We start from the raw sequence: 21,649 nt of genomic DNA on the forward strand, positions 1-21,649 counted from the left end.
GTCAAATGCATATGCATCAAATGCCTATGGATTTTAATATTATAATCATATTAAAATCGGGCTTTGGAATATTACATTTAAGTTAGTTTATATTTGCGTTGTATATTTGTTGTATATTGAAATCTTGAGTATTTAAAACATATTCTGACACATTTACGCCATGCAGCATCCTTTGCTGTGGTTGATAGACATGTATAAATATTCATTTTAGCAGATGAGCTGAAGAGGACTATACCAGTTAACGAAATGGGGGTCATATTGATTGTGATTGCGATATTTTGATTATCAGATTGTTTTGAGTATTGTAATTAACAAATGATGAATAATTCTGATATATGTTAATTCGTATATAATTATAATTTGAAACTGCGCAATTACAAAAATAACAGAAGCCGCCTGGCATCAGTCATGAATGGTACAGTCCATCGTATCTGAGCTCGGCTCTGAAACGTTAGCTGCGCTTTGCGTGCGCGAGGCAGTTTCCTGTGAAGGGTTGATGCAGGAGAGAACCATGGCGGCCACTGAGATCGCTCGACAAGCGGTAAGAGCACTGTTTTATTACAAAAATGTGCTTTCGGTTTAACAAACTAGACTGGGGGTTGGTGCCAGATATTTTAGCGGGTGTGACATATAGTCGAATCAAATAAGTTTCGATTTTCATTTATTCGTGAACGTGATGATGGCCCATTATCAACAAACTGATTAATTATGCTGTAGCTAAACGCCTGTTATTGTTTGTGTACACCGTTAGAATATATAAGCACATTTATCTCCAGCTTTTAAATTGTGCTGCTATCTTCCTGCAGCTATTTTAAGGGAAATGGGTTTACGTTGAGGGCCAACAATAACGGATGAACATCACGGTTTGAAGTGACCAGGACTGATGTGTTTTCAGAAACCAAGATTAAAAAAACAAACAGTCACATTATCCAGCGTCATTGTATTGCAAAATCAATTTAATTCTAGCGCGTCTAGTACAGTTATATTTAATTGCATTAGCATCCTTGTGTCCTCTCAGCACGCTGGGCGTTGTCTTTCATCAAGTATTTCGTACATTAATGTCAGAAACCGGCCTATACAACAATTTCTGATGCAAATTCTGCTCATTCTGACGTCTCTAATGTGAATACGTAGCTAACAAACATGAGGCTCGAGCCTGAGCTCAAAATCTGGACGTCTACATCAGTCTTTACTACTCAAACCAAGGGTTTGATCCAGTATGTTCAGGGGCCTGTTTCATAAAACAAGCTTATCAAATAAGCCAGGTTTATTTCAGTTAGTCTGACTTATTTTGAACCAAATAAACTGACAATAAGTCAGGCTAACTGAAATAAACTTGGCTTATTTGGTAAACTTGTTTTATGAAACGGGCCCCTGGTTACAGAGCAGCCAGTGTTGTGTTCACCCCCTTTGGACTCCTTACAGTTGTCTGGTTTGGGAATGTTGCACATGTGGGTCAGATTGTGACCGTTTGTTCAGTCAATAAGATGCTCTCACAGTCTGACTTCTCCTGCTTGCTTGTTTTGTAGTTAATGAAATGTGCATTTTATGGTCGGTGGTAATCCTCAGAACTGATCATCTCACTGAAATGGATGCACTTTTGATTACCGTATATTGCAGTTTAACTTAATGTTTCCATTTGGATAATGGAACTTTATCACATTAGACCTGTGCTGATTGAATGCTCACTCTTCATTTGTATTATTTTAGTAGAAATCGAATGATTTGGCACGTTCGCTCGGCTCATCGCGTAGGTCACATATGCAGACACCCACACACCAAAGGATATGCTGTAAATGTGAGCAGAAAGCCTTTCCTGCCAGAGTTTTGGCAGGCCAGGTGGCAGACCTGTGTGAACAATAGTAGAGGAAGTGCTGAAGAATAATATGGCCTAAATTTGACATTTGTGTTACGTTATTTACAACCGCTTTGCTTCATATGTATCTCCATTACTTGATAATGGTAACATTTGTCTGCGGCTGCAAAAAGGTTTACGTGTCTAGTTGCCTGAATGTGGTTTCGACAGTTGAGATCAGACAGGAAAGAGGAAGTGCACAGAGCTGAACCTTTGAGATCTGTGCCATAGTATTACAACTGATGTCAAAGCTCTTACAATGAGGTGCATGTTATGTACTTTTACTCAGAATGTTTCTTTTTGCATTCTCATAAATTAGGGTGCTTACAAAGTCTTGCCATTGCTGAGAGTGCAAATGATCTTTTTTGTTGGAAGTCATCATGCTCGTTTCATTCATATGGTTTGCTTTTATTTCATCTTAGGGAGAAGGTGCTCGTGCCGTCCCACTTTCTGGTCATGTTGGCTTCGACAGCATGCCGGACCAGCTGGTCAACAAGTCCGTCAACCATGGCTTCTGCTTCAATATCCTCTGCGTGGGTGAGTGTGTCATGCGGGAGCTCATTCTTTCCTTGGGGTGAAACTAACCATTTGCTTCGGTGCATGTCACACCCCTTCACTGTGAACGCATACTGAGTCTGTCCTGTGACCCACTTACTATACTAGTACACTGATGGAGAGCAGTTGCAGGAACTCGCGACTCTGTTTCATACCCTGATTTCATGTGTTGCTTGCTAACTGGTTAGACTTTATCTGTTCTTACTCTCTAAAACACTTAGAAAATAGGGGAAATAATCTTTCAGATAATGCTGTTTTGCATGTTGTTTGACCTGGTCAGTAAAATGTAATACAAAGAAAGCTTCTAGGGGGCTAGCCTCTGTCATCAAATTTGTCCCTGTATGTTATGTTGTGATGATGAAAATGTTGTGGGAGTCAGTCAAGGTGTGTGCATGTGTGTTGGTTTGGCAGAGAGACTGTGCCAGCTGAATTCGCCTCTTGATTCCAGGTGGTGTTTGCTGTTGATTTAGTTTGGACTAGCGCTGGTGTGTGTATTTCAGTTCAGTGTTGTTTAACGTTGGGTTGTGAAGTTGTAGTTGTTCTAAAATGTTTAACAAAGAGGGTGATGTTCACACAAAGGAGGAATGCATTTTGAGTAATCAAAAGTGGGTATAGGAGGCCAGATGTATGCTTAAACACCACAAGGCAGAGTCCAACTGAAGCAGTGTGCAGGTTCATCCTTGTTTTTATTAATAGGTGAGTGACGTCATCTGGTCTATACTTGTATGTCAGGTGCAATTCCTATAGAATAGCATACTATTTTAACTGGTAACATATCAGGAAAAAAGCGTTTCTGTAGGTTAAAAGGCAGAGCATGGTGCTAACAACACCAGTTTGATTAATAGGGAATATGCATGAATTGATAAAATGTATATTTGAAATGCAGTGCAAGTCATTTGTGTCTGCTTAATAGATAAACACAAAATGTAATTGTTAAATAAATGTACAGTATTTAGAATCAACGCTGTAGTATAGTATTTGTGCATGTGTGCTTATGTTTGAATTTACATTTATAGTAGATATAAAGTTACAGATGTAAAATTATGTTTGATGTGGACTGCAGAGAAAAAAAAACATAATTTATATATTTTTAATTACATTTATTTATCATCAGGTTCTTGATAATTGTCTTATAAAAACAACAGTGTGATGCAGCAGTCATTATTTAATAGTAATATTGAAAATTGTTTGTAAAATCAATAGTATGCTATGAGGAAATGTTTATGGCGAACTGTGAATCAGGCATATGATGCCGTCTCCTCACTAAAAGAGGCCTTATGCTAATAACCCAAGTAAAATTCTAGCTAAATCTTGTGCCTGTGGTACTATGAAGTCTTCATGATTTTGTTATTCACTTTGCCTGTTGAATTATTTATATGAATGCAGCATTGTTTCAGATTCTTTGTTAGCATCCCTTAAAGTTCAGGGCATCTTCCAGGGCTTTTATCCCATTTCTGCTAAAGCTCTAAGGAGATAACAACAGAACTCTAGAAACTAGTGTAAAGGGAATTTGGCAAATGGCAAGGGACTATTGTCAAGCAGGCCTGTCTCTCCTCTTTTCATTCCTGATCATTCATATGCAGGTTCAGCTTCAATGCTTCAGGTTTGGTGAATGCTGAGTCCTTTGGCATGCTGTAAATATCATGCTTTGATTATCTGGAGAAGAAATGAGATGCTTGTGATTCATATAACCATAATCTTTGATTGAGTTATGTGATGATCAGTGTGTGATGCCTGCATTACCTTTAATTCAGTTTCAGGATTTTCAGACCTTGTGATAGTCACTGCTCATCAGCATTTGATCTGGGTAGAGTATCGCTGCTTTATTTTTATGTGTCAGACGAGGTTTTTTACTCATGCCTGTAGTGATGGGCCCGTGGGAATGGGATCTGCAGGCTGAGTTTTTGAAGAAATGGCAAATGTGAGCCATCCATATAATTAACATTCTGGTGGTGTTGCATGATGTCCATTTCTACTGCGCTTGTGGTTGTCAGGAAAACAAGAATAGGACCTTTAGGCAGACTGAGCCAGGATTGCTGCATGGCTTTTAGACTTTTACACACCGATTATGCGGGTTAAAATCTGAATTGTATGCATCAGCAAAATAGTGCACTTTTCTATTAAAGCTGATGTGTGAAATTCTGATGCCAAATATTCCTTCTGTCCCTGTCTATTATGCAGAGACAACTATAATATAGCAACGTTTATTTAATTATTTAAAATGTCCTATATGCCATTATAGAAAAAAATAATTAAGAATTGTGAATGTACATAATATTTTTAAGGCTTAAATATAGAGCCTGGTATCTTATTGCTGTGTTTCTTCCAGGTGAGACGGGTTTGGGAAAGTCCACCCTCATGGATACCCTGTTCAACACCAAATTTGAGGGTGAACCTACACAGCACAATCAGCCTGGAGTACAGCTCAAATCCAACACTTACGAACTGCAGGAGAGCAACGTTCGCCTCAAGCTCAATGTGGTCAACACTGTAGGCTTTGCAGATCAGATCAATAAAGAGGACAGGTGAGGTCTTCTTGTGATCAAATGAGGTTAAGGAAACCAATGCTTTAGCTGCTTTAAACAGAGGAAAAAATTAATCATATGTGACCCTGGACCACAAAACCAGTCATAAGTGTCAATTTTTCAAAATTGAGATTTATACATCATCTGAAAACTGAATAAATAACCTTTCCATTGATTTATGGTTTGTTAGGATAGGACAATATTTGGCCGAGATGCAACTATTTGGAATCTGAGGGTGCAAAAAACAAAAAAACTCTCTTTAAATTTGTCTAAATGAAGTTTTTAGCAATGCATATTACCAATCAAAATTAAGTTTTAATGCATTTACAGTAGGATATTTACAAAATATCTTCACGGAACATGATCTTTAATTAATGTCCTAATGATTTTTGGTATAAAAGAAAAATCAATAATTTTGACCCATACAATGTATTTTTGGCTATTGCTACAAATATACCCCAGCAACTTACGTTTTGTGGTCCAGGGTCACATATGATGATCCAGAATGTTAGTTATAAGCTTCCACTAGTACGTTTGTCATTTGATTATAAGTAGAATATGCTTACTTATACCTACAGGGAAAGTTCACCCAAAAACAAAAAAATGCTGTTAATTTACTCATCCTCAGGCCATCTAGGATTTAGGTGACTTTTTTTTCTTCAGCAGAACAGTAAAGAAGATTTTTAGGTGAAACTGTTGTCCTTGGAAATTCACCAAATTTAAATTTTTGGGTGAACTGTCCTTTTAATAATGCATGCAAATTTGTTGTTGGTTTTAATTGTCAATGTGTGTGAAATATTTTATTATAAACAATTTATTATTATATGTTAAACTCAGCCTGATATGTTTCATAATAGATGATAAACCTCAGATGAGAAACTAAGATCAGCTTTGTTTGTCATTAGTCACGACTGCAAAGAACATTGTCTTGGATTGCTTTTTTTTGGAATTGTACAACAATTAATGATTACTTTTTACTGATAAATTGGTAACACTTTACTTGAAAGGGTGTGCATAAGATTGACATGACACCTTCATAACCTAATATGAAGGTTTTTTTATGCATGTTTATGACAACTGTCATGAAGTGTCATTCGCTCAGTTATGTCATTTTTAGTGCAAAGATGACATTATTTGACCTAACCCTAACCCTACCCCTACCTTTACCCCTAACCCATAACAAAGACATCTCATACAAGACATGTATCATGTCATGATTATGAAGGTGTCATGTCAGTCTTATGCACACCCCTACAAGTAAAGTGTAACCGATAAATTAAAAGATTCCACCGAGGATTTGCCACCCTCTAATGGCCTTGTTTATTTTGGGACTTCAGAGTCTTTGATGCATTTTTCATGAGAAAAAATCTCAAAAAGGAATTCTGTTGTTCTTGCTTTTTTGATCTCTGTCATGTGACACTTTTGTGTGCAGTGCTCATTATAATATAAAGGGTGTATGGTAACAGGAAAACAGATATAACCCCACTTTCAGGTTTCTGATGCCATAGGCCAAGAAAGTGCCAGTTATAAAGGATTTTCATGGCATTCAGATTTGACTGAAACAGCATGTTAAGCTGAATAGTTGTGACAAGCTTTATTTTGCCTGCAGATGCGCTTTTATGAGTCTTGAGCTATCCAACTATTTATAGATGCCTGAACCAGTACCTTTTCCACTAAAAGCTCATAGAGTTTTAATACAGTTCTGTCATAAGCCTGAAGCCTTAAACTCTTTGTATAGTAACACTAATCTTACTTAAGTGTGAGTGTTAAGTGTGTGTGGTTTTATTATTTCCACTTCTTTCACTTTTCAACTTGCAGTTACAAATCTATTGTGGAGTTCATTGATGCTCAGTTTGAAGCGTACCTTCAGGAGGAACTGAAGATTAAACGCACCCTACACAGTTATCATGATACACGGATCCACGCCTGTCTGTATTTCATCGCTCCCACTGGACACTCACTAAAGTCTCTTGACCTGGTTACTATGAAGAAGTTGGACAGTAAGGTTAGTGATGCATTTTATTTTATTTCTTAAATGTTTGATCACACCTAAGTTTGACCAGTATGATGATATGGTAGAAATATCTTTGGTGTATCCTTTTAGTCAAAAATACACTACTCCATGACTGTAATTTATACTTTTTTTTTATTTTTTATTCTAGCAAATACAACTTTTATTATTTAACTAATAATAAAAGTAACGTCTGCTCCATATATGTGGCTTAGCATTATTTACTGTTTCACTGTGCAGAATGGTTGATGTGGGTTATTAAGCATTCAGCTGATGGCTATGCCATGTTTAATGTCATTGGAGCTGTGCAGATGGAGTCAGTGAAGGTCAGCTGTGTAATACTGCATTCTCTTTCATCTCTGTCTGTGCTGCACAGACTCCTTGAACAAAGATGCTCTCTTAGATCTGAAGCTGAGCCTAACAGTTGCCTCGTATGCTTGAGAAGAGATGCCTGTGTACTCGCACTGTGGCTAAACCTTTATTTAAAGTGCCTGTATGAACCTCACAATTCATCAGTAGTAACTTACCGGAAACAGACAAAGTGTAAATGTAGTGGCCAGGCTACTGAGAATAGTATTTAGATGGTGGTGTGGGCGGCAGGGAGTGTAAAAACTGAGTGGGTGGGATCAGAGCACTCTATATGTGCACTTGTGCGTGAGAGAGTCATGAGTGGAGGAGGGATTTGATTATCCCCCCTATTAGCATGGTTGGCACTTATCCTGCATAGGTAGTTTATATCATCCAAAAATAAAAATAATTTACTCGCCTTCAACTATGTCTTTCTTTTGTGGAAAACAAAAGAATTTTTAAAGAACATCCAAACCTTTTTTCTATAATATATAATGAAAGTGAATGGGGATAGAGGTTCTCTAACTGAGCTATCTCTTTAAATGTCTCTGAATTGGTTTCAAAGTGAATATCAAATAGCTGCATATGCTTAATTCTGTTCTGTTTGAGGCACATTCAGATGTGCGCATGTTGAGCTTATGTAAGCTTTCACAGCATTCTATGGAGTTCATTTTAATTGTATTAGCTGCTCCTAATGAAAAATTTAAAAAGAGATGTCTATTTGTGCAGATACATGTGTCTGCAGCAGCCTCTGCACATAAAGTAAATGCAGTCTTTTTCAGCACTCTGTGCCATTTATTCAATTTGCTTAGGCATAAAAGAGGAGAGAAGCTGAGTATCTATATTTATCTGCACTTAGCAAGATGTTCTGAGGTTGCTTTGAGTTGCTTACATCTGTATTTAGTAATATATTGCCTGAGTGGTTGAAAGCTAGCTGTCTGAAAGGGAAATATTTACTCACTAGAGCTGTTTGGAGTTTTATATGCTTATAATTCACGTGTATGTAAATTGATTTAATTTCTGATTGGTGATTATTCCCCAGTGCCTACAAAAAGTCTTTCTCCTCTTATGTACAGGTGAATATCATCCCTATCATCGCCAAATCAGATGCCATCTCAAAGAGTGAACTTGCTAAGTTCAAAATTAAGATCACAAGTGAGTTGGTGAGCAACGGCGTCCAGATCTACCAGTTTCCCACTGACGATGAGACTGTGGCAGAGATCAACTCAACCATGAATGTAAGTAACTTCTATTTAGCCAAAATTATTTTGTTCATTTAGTTAGAACTTCCCCAATGACATGTTTTGTCTGTGCCTGTGTTTTACGTGTGCACACAACCTAGATAAACTACTCAATAATTGTTTAAACCATAGGAAAATGTCAAAAAAATCAACTTGATAAAACAACTTACCTCAAAAGTCAATGTCCAAAACGCCTTAATCAGCTGGAAAAAAATGACTCTAGGAAGGAGAATTTGAATGAAAATATGCATTGTATTACATGCTCATTGTATTTTCATTATTTTTTTTGTCTTTCATTATTCATTATGTCTTTATTATTTAATGTATACTTGAATAAATCATATAAATTTCACAACAAATTAAATTGGAATAGAAACATTAAATGATTTGATTAATTTATCGATTATTAAATAAACTTATTTTTGGTTTTCAGGAAGATGAAAACGTAATTTTGGTTTAAGTTCAGTTACTGTTGTTACATGCAGTAAACATGATGTTCTTTTAATGTATAGAGTAATAATGATTAATATTGCTTTAATTTGCTTATATAAAAAACAGGCCCCGAAGTATTAAAGGGATGGTTCACCCAAAAATGAAAATTCTGTCATTAATTACTCACCCTCATGATAAAATAAAGTGATTATTTTAGTTTTTTTTTGTGCACAAAAAGTATTCTCGTAGCTTCGTAAAATTACGGTTGAACCACTGATGTCACATGGATTATTTTAACGATCTCCTTGCTACGTTTCTGAGCCTTGATCGTGTTAGGATCCTTGCTGTCTATGGAGAGTCAGAGAGCTCTCGGAATGCATCAAAAATATCTTAATTTGTGTTCCGAAGATGAACGAAGGTCTTACAGGTTTGGAACGACATGAGGCTAAGTAATTAATGACAGAATTTTCATTTTTGGGTGAACTGTCTCTTTAAGCTTTGGTGTGTAACTCATCCCACATTGTATGTGTTTCTGATATGAGTGATACCTAAAATTGTCCATGTAGTTGAGAAAAGGTTTTGCCTTTGTTTCTACGTCTAAAATCTAGTTACTATGTGCTATATAAGAGAATAAAATGTACTTGCAGTATTTTGTATTATATGATTACAAAAATAAGATTAAGAATGAAGCATTCCTCTTCCACTTAAAATCCTTTTACATAGAATCAATCACAAATGTACTATGTCCTGTTTTGCTTGGACACAACACAGCCATATTTTATACTTAAGCGCTTGTCCAGTTCTCATTTCACATCAACAGTTTAAGTGAGAAGGAATCCATATGGTGTCCAGCTTTCCTGCTTATGTTTGCTCACAGGAAGTGACACCACAAAAGGAGAGGCATTCTTCTTCAGTGGACTCTCACAACAACATGTTTTTACTGTGGGATAGACACACTCGTATAGAGCAGGCTGAATGAATGAATGTCAGTTCACCACACAGCCTGTGCCTGTGGGGTTGCTGTGGAAGTCTTCCAGTACTGGTTAACCATTGAAAACAAAGAGAGCTGACTTCAGGTCCCTTCCCACTCATTTCAAGTGGGATGTGCCCTCATATTTTTCTCAGTAGATTTAAAGGCCATTCTTGTCTAGTAAATGTTATCTTTACAAGGTAATTTCTTTGAGGGTTTCACCACTGTGAGACGTAGTAGTACTTAAGTAGAGAGGTGGATGCTGTGTTAGACCTCTGTGTTAACGCTCTTAGAACCATACTGATTGACAGACAAATGCATTTAGTTAAACTACTGTTTAGAGGTCTTTTAGAAAGTGGAGTTTTCAGCAGCCATTACTCCAGTCTTTAATGTCACATGATCCTTCAGAAATCATTCTAATATGCTGATTTGGTGCTTAAGATTTTTTTTTCTTCAATGTTGAAAACAGTTGTGCTGGGGTGCGTTTCCCAAAAAGCATCGTTAGCCAACTATGGTCTCAAGTTCCGTCATTACCAGCATAGTTCAGCGATTCGGTGTTTCCCAAATCCATAGTTCAAACGAATGTTCGCAATCAGCGTCACAAACTTACGTGGTTTCAACTACAGCTCTCAACCTGTGGTTAGAAGCATAGTTTCTTGTTAGTAAGATGTATTGGCTTAAATAAATATGCTCTTGGGCACAACAAGGAATCTAACATGCAGTACTATCTGTATCTTCCATTATATCTAAATATAAAATGCATTTTAATTATGTATTTTTACACGTCCATTGTAAGCGCTGTTTTTGAAGAGTGCGCATGTGCATAAATACCAAAGGGAACCCTGGAGTATGACGTAAGAGGGAACCTGCGATGAATCAAACATCAAAGCACAATGAAGGGAACAAAAATAGTAAATTAGTCAGTAGGTGCCATGTTCAATACAGTAGCATTTTAGAGACCTCTAATCAGTTAAATAGCATAAGTAATTCCTCCACCACACGCGTGTGACGTCATTAACAATGGCCCTATGTTATTGAACTAACGTGGTTCAAATGACGGATATGCGACCGTGTTCGGGAAACAGTCATGACTAGATAGTTAGTTTCCAAAACGATGCATCGTACTATGGTGGTTAATCAGCGAGTTGCGTCATTGTTGGGGAAATGCACCCCTGCTTTATATTTTTGTGTAAACCGTGATACATTTTTCTCATGGTTCTAGAAAGTTACACAGAACAGCATGTTTTTTAATTAAATGGATTTAAATGTTGCATAATCAAGTCTGTTACTGTCAGAACTTAAATTAGACTGGAGTATTTCTGCTAAATTATTTGTTTGTGGGTTTTTTTATGTGCTCTACAGGGTCATTTGCCTTTTGCAGTGGTGGGAAGCACTGAGGAAGTGAAGATTGGGAACAAGATGGTGCGAGCACGCCAGTACCCTTGGGGAACCGTCCAGGGTAAGTGCTGGTCACGTCTTCTAGAGGAAATGACACTATGCTCTTCCCTCTGTTTGGCCCTGGCCTCTTTGTTCAGGACATCCAAACCCATCCCGTCCCTCCCTTTCTGCAGCGCTTAACCTGGACACTCCATTTCAACACACCATCCTCTTTCTCTCTTGCATTTTTTCACAGCAGGGCAGAATGCTAATGTATTAGGGCTGTCAGAATAAGAAACTTAGCTGTAACTTCCATGTGACTAATCACTGTGGAGCAACAGGAAAATGACGTCAGTACAGCAGTGATTGGTTGATGGCACCACAGACACAATCTCTTAGTGAAACCTATCCCAAACTGTATTCTATGTAAATGTATTTTAAAACACAATTTATTCCTGTTATGGCAAAGCTTTTCAGCAGCCATTATTCTCGTCACATGATCCTTCAGAAATTATTCTAATATGCCGATTTGCTGCTCACGAAAAATGTATTTTTACTGTCAGTGTCAAAGAATGTTAAAGTACATATACATATTGCAGTGTCTTTTTGTCTTGACAGTACAATGATGATAATTTGTCATGCTCTATAAGATGTACTAATCCAGCTCACTTCAATCACTATTTGTCCTGTCAATTTTCGTTAACATGTAGTAATTTGATGTGTAATATTATAGCAGCAGTGCTCTGACTGCCCTCAGGCTTCTGTGACATCACTCTGAATCTCTCTCACTCTCTCTATCAGCACATGAAGCCACAGGGCAGCTCAGGTGTTCTTACTTAATTTAGCCTGATGGAAGGCTGACATGACTGAGGAAAATATGGATATATGTGATGCGTGTGATTTCATGCATTACTGCTGCTGTGTTTCAATTGTTTACTCGTGATTTATGGCACATAGTTTACTTGATTAATGGTCAAAGGTACGTGGATTAAAGCCATGTAGAGTGGGATGCATTTGTAAGCAAATGTATATCAGCTTGTGAGCTGGTAAAAAATCCTATGAACTTTTCCACAGACAAGCACCACTCACGATTTCAGCAAATGTAAAAAAAAATCATTTTGTTTATACTGTTACAATAACAGCTGCAGGGAATGTTGGTAGTGTTAACAATACTAGATCACAGCTGGTCAGAGTTATACAAACTGACTGTTAAAAGAGGTCATGTCCTTCTATCAGTGGTATGAAAGGGAATAATGCTATCAAAAGTCACATTTTCCGTAACATCAAGATGTTAAAATGAACATTTTAAGTGTATTTTAAAAACCTTTTTTAAAGTGTCTTTTAGATTCTGTAAATGGTCACCATTTCTAATGCATTTTGTAATCGCATTGTCTTTACAAGAAAGTCTCTCAATTACACAATGTCATACAAAACAGCTTTTATACATCCATAAGAATTAACCACATGCTTAAAATACATTGTTGTATCACTATTACTTAAGATAGTGTCATGTCAACTTTTCCATAAACTACCCAGATCTTTAACTCAGACTAATAACTCCTGCTTTGAAGGTAATGCAGTAATTAATGTGTTATTGTGTTATAATGTGTCATTGGTGGTAAAAATCATGTTTTGTGTTTTTCAGTGGAGAATGAGAATCACTGTGATTTCGTGAAGCTGAGAGAAATGCTGATCAGGGTCAACATGGAGGACCTGCGAGAGCAGACTCACACTCGCCACTATGAGCTATACCGCCGCTGCAAGCTGGAGGAGATGGGATTCAAAGACACAGACCCTGACAGCAAACCCTTCAGGTGAAGAGCCTCACAATCACACTGAATGATCTGGAAAAAGTTCTCCACCACAAACTATGACAGAAAGATTTATAGTCTGCATTTACAGGCATGGTAAATGTTATGGTAAAATGGATAGTTCACTTATATATGCACCCTCGTGTCATTCCAAACCAATAAGACTTTGGTTCATCTTCAAAACAAATTAAGATAATATTAGAGAGACCCTTCATTGAAAGTCCAGGTAACCAAAACCTAAAAGATCCAAGAAGATTAAAGTGGCTTAATCTCAGCGATTTAATTCATTTTAGGTGTATTTAAAAAACCTTTAAAAAAATCTTTTGTGTGTGGTTTGTTATGTTCAGCCTCCAGGAAACATACGAGGCCAAGAGGAATGAATTCATGGGTGAGCTGCAGAAGAAGGAGGAGGAGATGAGACAGATGTTTGTCCAGAGAGTCAAAGAGAAGGAGGCAGAGCTGAAAGAGGCAGAAAAGGAGGTTTGTTGGTTTGTTTTGTTTGTTTGAAGACTGTAATTATAGCCTAGAAGTAATTATTAATTACTATGTAATTAGTAATTATAAATGTAGTCAAAAGTGTTATCCACAGCTCATGCAATACATGGTATGTATTAGGGGATTCAACAATACAGTTAGTCCAAGGTTCAATATGTACCTCGGTTTTTAATGACTGTTTTCAATTTGGTTCGGTTCTGATGGCATGGCACATCAGAGTGCTTTTTTGCAACAAATTAACAATAAAAAACCATTGTAAACCGCTGCACACTGGAAAAAGTATGGATTATTGTATGTCTGCTTTCTTTTGAAAGAGGTATTATTTTTTCAGATTTTTACCCATGTAATGTGTGTTTCATTCATACTGGACGCAAAACGGCACCCTCGCGAAGAAAATCCACAAATGCATCATAAAAGTAAACTGATGACGTTCCAGGAAATCCCTAATTTGAATAAAGACATCGCTATCGCTGTAACTGAATAAAATGAAGATATAAAGTTAAATGCTTTGAATGATGAAATGTAAGGACAATAAACACTCGCCTATGACAATATGTGGTTTATCTGTGTTCTTCAAGCCATCTCGGGTATTTTCATAATGATTAAGTATATTTGTAATCCATTTCTAATCGACATAGCCTTTATTGCAGTATAGAATATATTTTCTGCCTCAGTCTGGGGATAGGAAGCCACATCAGATCACAAAAGGAAGTTATTTCAAACACTTGACTGATGTTGTGAAGTAAAACTTCTCTTTTGTTGGACAACAAGTTTAGAAAGGCTTATTGCATGTTTTTACAAGGGAAGATGCTTGGCGTGTGGCTTTTTAAAATATAAGCGGGGGTGTTTCCTCATCTCAACACGTGAACTCACAGACACACACACACACACACAGCCAATTCTGAGAGTAATAAAACACACAGATATTATTTAAATGCAAAACTGCGATTCACAAGCACATATTGAACCGTGGATACTGTACCGAAGGGTTCGATATTATATTGAGAATTGTGACATCCCTAGTATGTATACTGTAGTAGCTGTATAGCTTGTCTGGATTAAACAATCAAATGCATCCAAACATTATTTTTGTATACTTACTATATACTATTTACTTCTATATATTGAACTATTTTACTGTAGCTTTGTTTGTTCAGTAACATATACTGACTCTGTGGTGTTCATGTCACAGCTTCATGAAAAGTTTGACCGTCTCAAGAAGCTTCACCAGGATGAGAAGAAGAAACTAGAGGACAAGAAGAAGGCTCTCGATGATGAGCTAAACGGCTTCAAGCAGAAGAAGACTGCTGCTGAGCTGCTGCAGGCCCAGACCCAGCAGGCAGGTAGCTCTGCCACACTCAAGAAGGATAAGGAGAGGAAAAAGTAAGTATTGACCTCTACATGGTTCCTAACCCTCACAACCTTCCCTTCCCGAGATACCAGAAGATCACGATGCAGGAGAACATGTGTGAACGTGTGTACATGTGATAGCATTTCACTGAATGCTCAAGTGATATTGCAAGAAATGTTAAATTTAGATAATGAATAATAGTAATGGAGTGTAGTGATATGAAAATGAAATCTCTAGTTTGAGAAATATACACTACTGTTCAAAGGTTTTTACGATTTCTTTTTTTTCAATTAGATGTTAGATTTAGATTAGGTTTGTTAAAAATAAATACTGCCTCTTTTTTTTTTTTTTTATCACATTTTCCACAAAATATATTAAGCAGCACAACTGTTTGCACTGTATTTTAATTAAATAATGCTTGCTTGGTAAGCACAAGAGAATTATTTAAACAACATCTTACCCCAAACTTTGGAACAGTAGTGAAGATACTCATATTGTTGTGCATTTATAATATAAAATATCCACTACATCATTTACATTACCCAGTCTGGTGTGTGCTAGTGTTTTATGACTAGAACATGTTAGACAGTTCTATATCGTTATTATACATGCAATATAATTCTAGTTTTCATGGTATTAAATGATTACATTATTAACAGTACAATATTGCATTTCGATCAAGCACAATCAATCTGAAAAAGGTACAAATAATCAGAGCTCAAATAAATTGCTTCTTTAATGCTGGTAATCACTCATGGTTATGTATTCAAGCTGATTTGCTGCATTCACCTGAGTGTTATATGGGAGGAAGACACTTGCACTGACAAGGTTTTTTGTTGTTTTTTCATATCAATCTCTTCCGTTTTTAACTGTTTCCCCCCTTAAGCTTCTTGTATGTCCTCACAAGGCAGCACTTTTCACAGCAATGAGATACTGAGGAAACACTGTTAATTGTTGGTGTCATGCAATAAAGGAGGTGCTTTTTATTTTTGGAGTATATAATGTACAAGATTCTCCAAATGCAATATTTCATATCAAACTTGCAGCCTTTACAATAACAGTCCAGATTCTTACCACTTTCTCCTCCATGCTCCTGTGTGTATATCAAAGATAAATGGTACAGTTTTCCTCAGTGCTCTTGCAGGGCTTGTAGGTTATTATGATTTGATGTTGCATGTAAGGTGTCTTGTCTAGTTTGTGCACGTGTCATGTACGTCTCATCCATGCTGTTTTCCAGTTAACTCCTCACCTGCTCCCAGTCCTGCATGAGACACCTTATGCTGGTAAGGCTTTCAAAGTATCTCTTAAGGCACAAACCCTCATTCGCGAGGGAGCTAAATTACAAAAACACATGTAATGATGATGGTCAGTTAGACTGATCCTGTAATTGCGGTTTTTTAAAGCACTGCAGTAGTAATTACAGCTTTTCCTATTCATGCTTAAAAGTGCTGGTAATGTGAAGAACGTCTCTGTGGCAGCAGCAGCAGGGGATATTATGTCACTAGTGCCAGGCGAGAGTTTATTGCACTCTCTGTGTGATGTGCAGCCATCTGCCATCTGAATCCATAACAATCTGCTGTTGTTTGCACTCCACTGCTCTTCCACGATCTTGCACAAAAGAGCCTTTAATGGCTCGGCTCCTACAGCTGGGTCACACTAGTCCACTACTTGGCCTTAAAATAATGCTGTTGTTGAGTGAGCCATCCCTTGCCACAGACATCTTAGCAACAGTTAAAGAACACAATTATTAAAGTTGGGATATCCGGTTCATGTACATAACACTACAGAAGAGACCTTGTAATGAATTTTATCTGGTAAAAAGAGAACAATTCGAAGCCTTACCACATACACCCCCTGCAACCGCTTTGAAATGATTTAACAGATGCACGACTAACATATTTTTTAATTAATGTGTGAATACAACAGTGTGAAACCTGTAGGGAACAATAATCTTCCTTCTCTCTCGTTTCCAGTTCGGGATTCCTGTAGAAAGTGCTCCCCCTGCCCGCTGTGAATGCGCTCTTCCCCCCCTCAGTGTTCCTGAGCCATGCTGTTCCCGTTCCCTCCCCCCTCTCTTTCCCGTCCCGTCCCCCCAGTTTCATGCATAACACAGCTGAGGAGGGATATTAACTGTGAATGGAATCCTTCTTTAGATTGTTTAACTCCTTTTTTAGATTGTTTAACTCCTAAAAAATTTTTACATGCGATTTTTCTTTTTCTTTGTTTACTTGCTGTGTTATGATGTCATGATGATATTGCTTTGTTCTGCATGATTAGTGTTTGATTCAACTTGCGTGGCTACTGTTGTGGGTATGCAGTAGTTGAGTACACAGGTTAAAATGGGACAAATTGTATTAGTAGTACCATAATTGTCACTAGTGTTATAACAGGAAGATGCATGAGCTGCGTTCAGTTCAGTCGTGCAGTGAGATTTAAGGCATTTTACTCTGTTTTCTAATGGAACATGATGCTTTGTCTCATTTTAGCTCATGCATGTTATACAGATGCTGTCTGGTCATCTGTAGCCATACCTCAATGTTTTCGTTTTGTTTTATAAACCTGTTATTGCTATGCTTGTATTAGTTTAGAAAAACTTTGGCACAGCTCATTCAAATGTAAGCACCTTTTATAACTCTTTATTTTTGTGACATTTTATTTTTCACAAAATTAATAAAAAAAATCACTTTCTAATAAATAAATATCAATTCCGAAGGGATCAATATTTGTATCAGTAATAAAGGGCATTCTTTCATAAACCTTTAAACTGTGGGAAAGTCATTGTGTATGAATATCAGACAATTCTACATTTTATTATTTGCATTATTCATAAAAGTGTGACTAAATGTTTATGCACTCAGAGTGACATGGTCGGTGTTTGATTTGCTTACTCCGTATTGAAAAATCTTGATTCATCAATTTATGTTTCTATTATTTGCTTTAGGAAGTAGCTGGACTTTCACCTATGAAGCAATTTATTACATCTTAATGCTTAACTGAGCATATAATCATACATCTGAATTTATTTTCTAAAGGTTTGACCTGTATTCTCAAGTGAAGTTTTTTTTGACCACCACCACAAGTCAAATTACATAAATGTCATAAGATCCTTTGTATGAGGATGTAGGAAGTCTAGACGAGTTTTCTGAGTCACTGCAGGAAATGACAGATTCATTTTGAGTTTCTTAAATTGTAAATTATATTTTCAAAGCTATGGTTAAAGATAGACTGTTCAGCAAAATCAAAGTGATTCTGTTGGTTTTGTATTGTATCTGGATGCTGGTCTTTCAACAGGTGGTATTGATGTGATATTTATCATCTATTAACGCTTTTGCTCCCTCCAGTGTCCCTGCTCACTGCAGTGTGTGTATTTACTTTCCTTTGCAGTAATCCCTGGCTCTGCACTGAGTAGTATGGCTTTGATAAGGGACCAGGCCCAGACTCTTTGGTTAACCGGTACCCCACGGCTAAGGGGAGGCAGTGTGGACCAAGCTCTCTGCGTTTCTCATAAATCACCTCTTGTATTTTAATTTTTGGGCTCTTTCTGCAGCTTTTACTTACATTTGTATTTGTGCTACCAAAAGCTTTGCTTGAGGCTGTGCTTTTTTGCGGTGTGTGATGTTTGATGCTTTGTGTGACTAATATGCTTAAAGGGACTAGTTCACCCAAAAACTAAAAAACCTTTAATCGCTTCAGGCCATCCAGGATGTAGATGAGTTTGTTTATTTATCAGAACCGATTTGGATAAGTTGGCATTACATCACTAGCTCACCAATGGAGCCTCTGAAGTGAATGGGTGCCATCAGAATGAGAGTCCAAACGGCTGATAAAAACATCACAATAATCCACAAGTAATCCACACGTTCATCGGTTAAAGTTTTCACCCATTCACTTCAGAGAATCCATTGGTGTGCAAGTAATGCAATGCTACATTTCTTCAAATCCATTCCGATGAAGAAACAAACTCCTCTACATGAAGGAGAGGAATTATTTAGGGGTGAACTATATTCCTTTAAAATTTGTGCCTCTTCAGAAAGGTGGGGAGGGAAAATGCAATCATTATAATCACTGTCCCTGTTAAGCTGTTTTATTCTTCGCTAAGTTTTAGATTAGATTGTTGACCACAGTTTTAAATGGAGAATGCAAGATGAGCTAATCCATGCACATTTAAAAGCAAATGCACAATGCATTCGAAGCAAGGCAGAAGGACGGTGTGTTCTTATCCGCCCACATTCCAAATGCTTCATGCTTTTGGCTGGCAAAAGATTCTAACTATTCTAGACTATTTCCAACTCACTGATTTAAACTTGTCTTCCCACTGGTGCTGTTGAGTTTAGTGGCCTCCTGATACTTTCTCTAATGTGCGTTTGTCTCCTCTCTTCTTCTAGCTTCTTTTAACTCTGTCTTGGCCACCTGTTGGAAGAGGGGATTGCAGCTTCCACGAGAACTAAGCCTCCACTCTTCTTCCTGTCTTTTTCACTCCGTCAGCCTTGTTTGAATATTTTATTTAATTGTTTTTTTTTATTTTTAAACTTTCATGCTGTGTGCCCTGTTGAACATGGCCTTATGTGGGCTTAACATGGTATTTTTCAACAAATATTAGCTCTGTTTCCTAATTAGGGCATGCTAAGCAGTCCCTCGTTAGCATTTTTACAGGCATCGTTTGCTGGTGAAACCAGTGCCAAAGCTCTAGTAGAAAGGCTGTGAACTAAAGGAATGCTTTGGAGGTTTTTCAGTTTAGATTTTTATGTCTATGATATTGCCTTGCAGTCTCATTCTGTTCAATTAAACAATCATTTTGTTTCTTTCATGAATACATGTGTTTGTTAATGAACCTGCATGTCCTCATCAACATTAACACAGTGTTAAGTGTGAGGAGCGAACGGATACTAACTTATTTGCAAACACTATGTATAATTTAGGGTGTGAATTAAGCTTCGTAAGATTCTTTAATAAGACTTGAAAACATTTTGACACGCTGGCTGTGAATTTTGAGAAAATCCAAAGAAAATGGGCCCGAAAGTTCCTGTTAATGCAGCAAAATGTGTTAAGCGAGAGCTGTTTAATTGTAATTTTAATGAGAATCTTTATTTGAAAGCATGAGGTTAATATAAGCAAAATCTGAGAGGTTTGTATTGTATGTTTTGTAATGCCCTATACATTTCAAGTCTTAAATGGTCTCAGCAATATAGTTATACTTTATTTAAAATATAATCTTAAAGAATAATGATGCACCTGTCAAAATACCATGTAGGTCACATTCAGTGCCACTTTTTATATTCTTTATCTGCTGTTCTTTTGCATGCCCTGAACATGTTTTTGTTTATATATGGAGTTATTCTTTGCTTAGGCATATTTACATTTCAATGCTTCTTTCTTTGGACTATTTTATTACATGTATTTATAGCAGGTACAATGTGCAGTTACATTCAATTCCCATTTTGCCAAATATTGCATTTAGATATGTCAAAGGTTTTCAGTCATTTCATTTAAAATAAGTCCGTTACGAGGTACAGACAGTCATGCATATGTGCAGTACATATAATTTTTAAGGACCTATTTTGCGTATCAATATCGAGATTTAATGATTAATGACATTATTGACAAGTGACTGTTTTCTGTGTGAAACATTTTGGGTGTCAAGACTGACCTACATTTTTCTAGTCATCTTCCATATTTTCCCCTTAATGTCAATTACCCCCACCCGTAATACCAGAAATTTGTGAAATATTTAACTGTAGTAAGATTCCATGGTGTACATTTTCAATAAAACTTTTAAAAACCTGATATGCTATTTCATAATTTACCCTCCAAATGATATTTATATCATAAATGATATATATATACACAGTGCCCTCCATAAGTATTAGAACAGTGCAGACAAAATTGCTCTGTTGCCTGTGGAGTCAAGACATTTGCAAATATGATTAAAAGATGGATATGAGACAAAATTACAGAATGTCACATTTTATTATTAGCCGTTTCAACACATACATGTTTTACCAAATAAAAAGAACAGCACTTTCAGAGTTCATCCCTCTCCTAAGTATTGGGACAGTTGAACATAAGGCAGATATAAAAGATTAAAAGCTATTTAGTTGCAGATCCCTTGCACACAATCACAGCAGTGAGTCTGTGACCCATAGACATCACCAGACTCTTGGTCTCATCCTTTGAAATACTTTTCCCAGCCTTTAATGCAGCCAATCCCAATTGTTGCTTGTTTTGGGGAGTTTCTGCCTTTACTCTCCTCTCCAGCTGGTGAAATTCATGTTCAATCAGATTTAAATCTGGAGATTGACTTGGGCAATCTAAGACTTTCCATTTCTTTGCTCTTATAAATTCCTTGACTGAACTGGCAGGGTGTTATTTGAAGCACTTCCCAATGAATCTGGTGGCATTTTCTTGAATATTGGTAGGCAAGATGGTTTTGTACCCTTCCAAATTCATTCTGCTACTGTCATCATACATTAAGTCATCAGTAAAGTTGAGAGGGGCTGTTCCAGAGACAGACATGCATGCCCATGCCATGACACCACCTCCACCATGCTTTACAGATGAGGCTGTATGCTTGGGATCATTTGCAGTTCCCTTTTTTTTTTCTCCACATTTTTGCTTTCCCATCACTTAGATAAAGGTTCATCTTTGTCTCATCGGTCCATAAACAGTTCCAAAACTCTT

At 37.0% G+C, this 21,649-nt stretch overlaps 1 protein-coding gene across 5 annotated transcripts; it reads left to right on the forward strand.

Annotated features, from left to right (window-relative positions):
* The first annotated feature begins 463 nt into the window (after positions 1–463).
* Positions 464–20,754, forward strand: LOC306853370 (septin-6). Of its 5 annotated transcripts, none has more exons than XR_013782733.1 (11): positions 464–541; positions 2,278–2,392; positions 4,740–4,935; positions 6,754–6,940; positions 8,371–8,532; positions 11,300–11,396; positions 12,960–13,128; positions 13,473–13,605; positions 14,813–15,003; positions 15,743–15,799; positions 16,945–20,752. XR_013782733.1 is itself a non-coding variant. In XM_079390722.1 (11 exons), the coding sequence occupies exons 1-10, from the start codon at positions 497–499 to the stop codon at positions 16,210–16,212; spliced, it is 1,299 nt and encodes a 432-aa protein (XP_079246848.1). In that variant the 5' UTR covers positions 466–496; the 3' UTR covers positions 16,213–16,254; positions 16,945–17,732. The 5 variants fall into 5 exon arrangements, 4 of the variants coding, with proteins under 4 accessions (XP_079246848.1, XP_079246847.1, XP_079246846.1 ...); XM_079390722.1 differs by lacking the exon at positions 15,743–15,799 and adding an exon at positions 16,209–16,254 and having other exon boundaries at positions 466–541; positions 16,945–17,732; XM_079390721.1 differs by lacking the exon at positions 15,743–15,799 and having other exon boundaries at positions 466–541; positions 19,357–20,754.
* The last annotated feature ends 895 nt before the right edge of the window (positions 20,755–21,649 follow it).

Source organism: Barbus barbus (genome assembly GCF_936440315.1).
Source record: "Barbus barbus genome assembly, chromosome: 33".
In the NCBI taxonomy this organism is placed as follows: domain Eukaryota; kingdom Metazoa; phylum Chordata; class Actinopteri; order Cypriniformes; family Cyprinidae; genus Barbus; species Barbus barbus.

Excerpts from the sequence above, each read along its gene's own strand:
- LOC306853370 (XM_079390720.1), top strand. The coding sequence starts at position 497 with ATGCAGGAGAGAACCATGGCGGCCACTGAGATCGCTCGACAAGCG. Across the intron at positions 6,941-8,370 it reads TGAAGAAGTTGGACAGTAAG|GTGAATATCATCCCTATCAT; the intron begins GTTAGTGATGCA and ends TCTTATGTACAG. Across the intron at positions 13,606-14,812 it reads TGAAAGAGGCAGAAAAGGAG|CTTCATGAAAAGTTTGACCG; the intron begins GTTTGTTGGTTT and ends TTCATGTCACAG.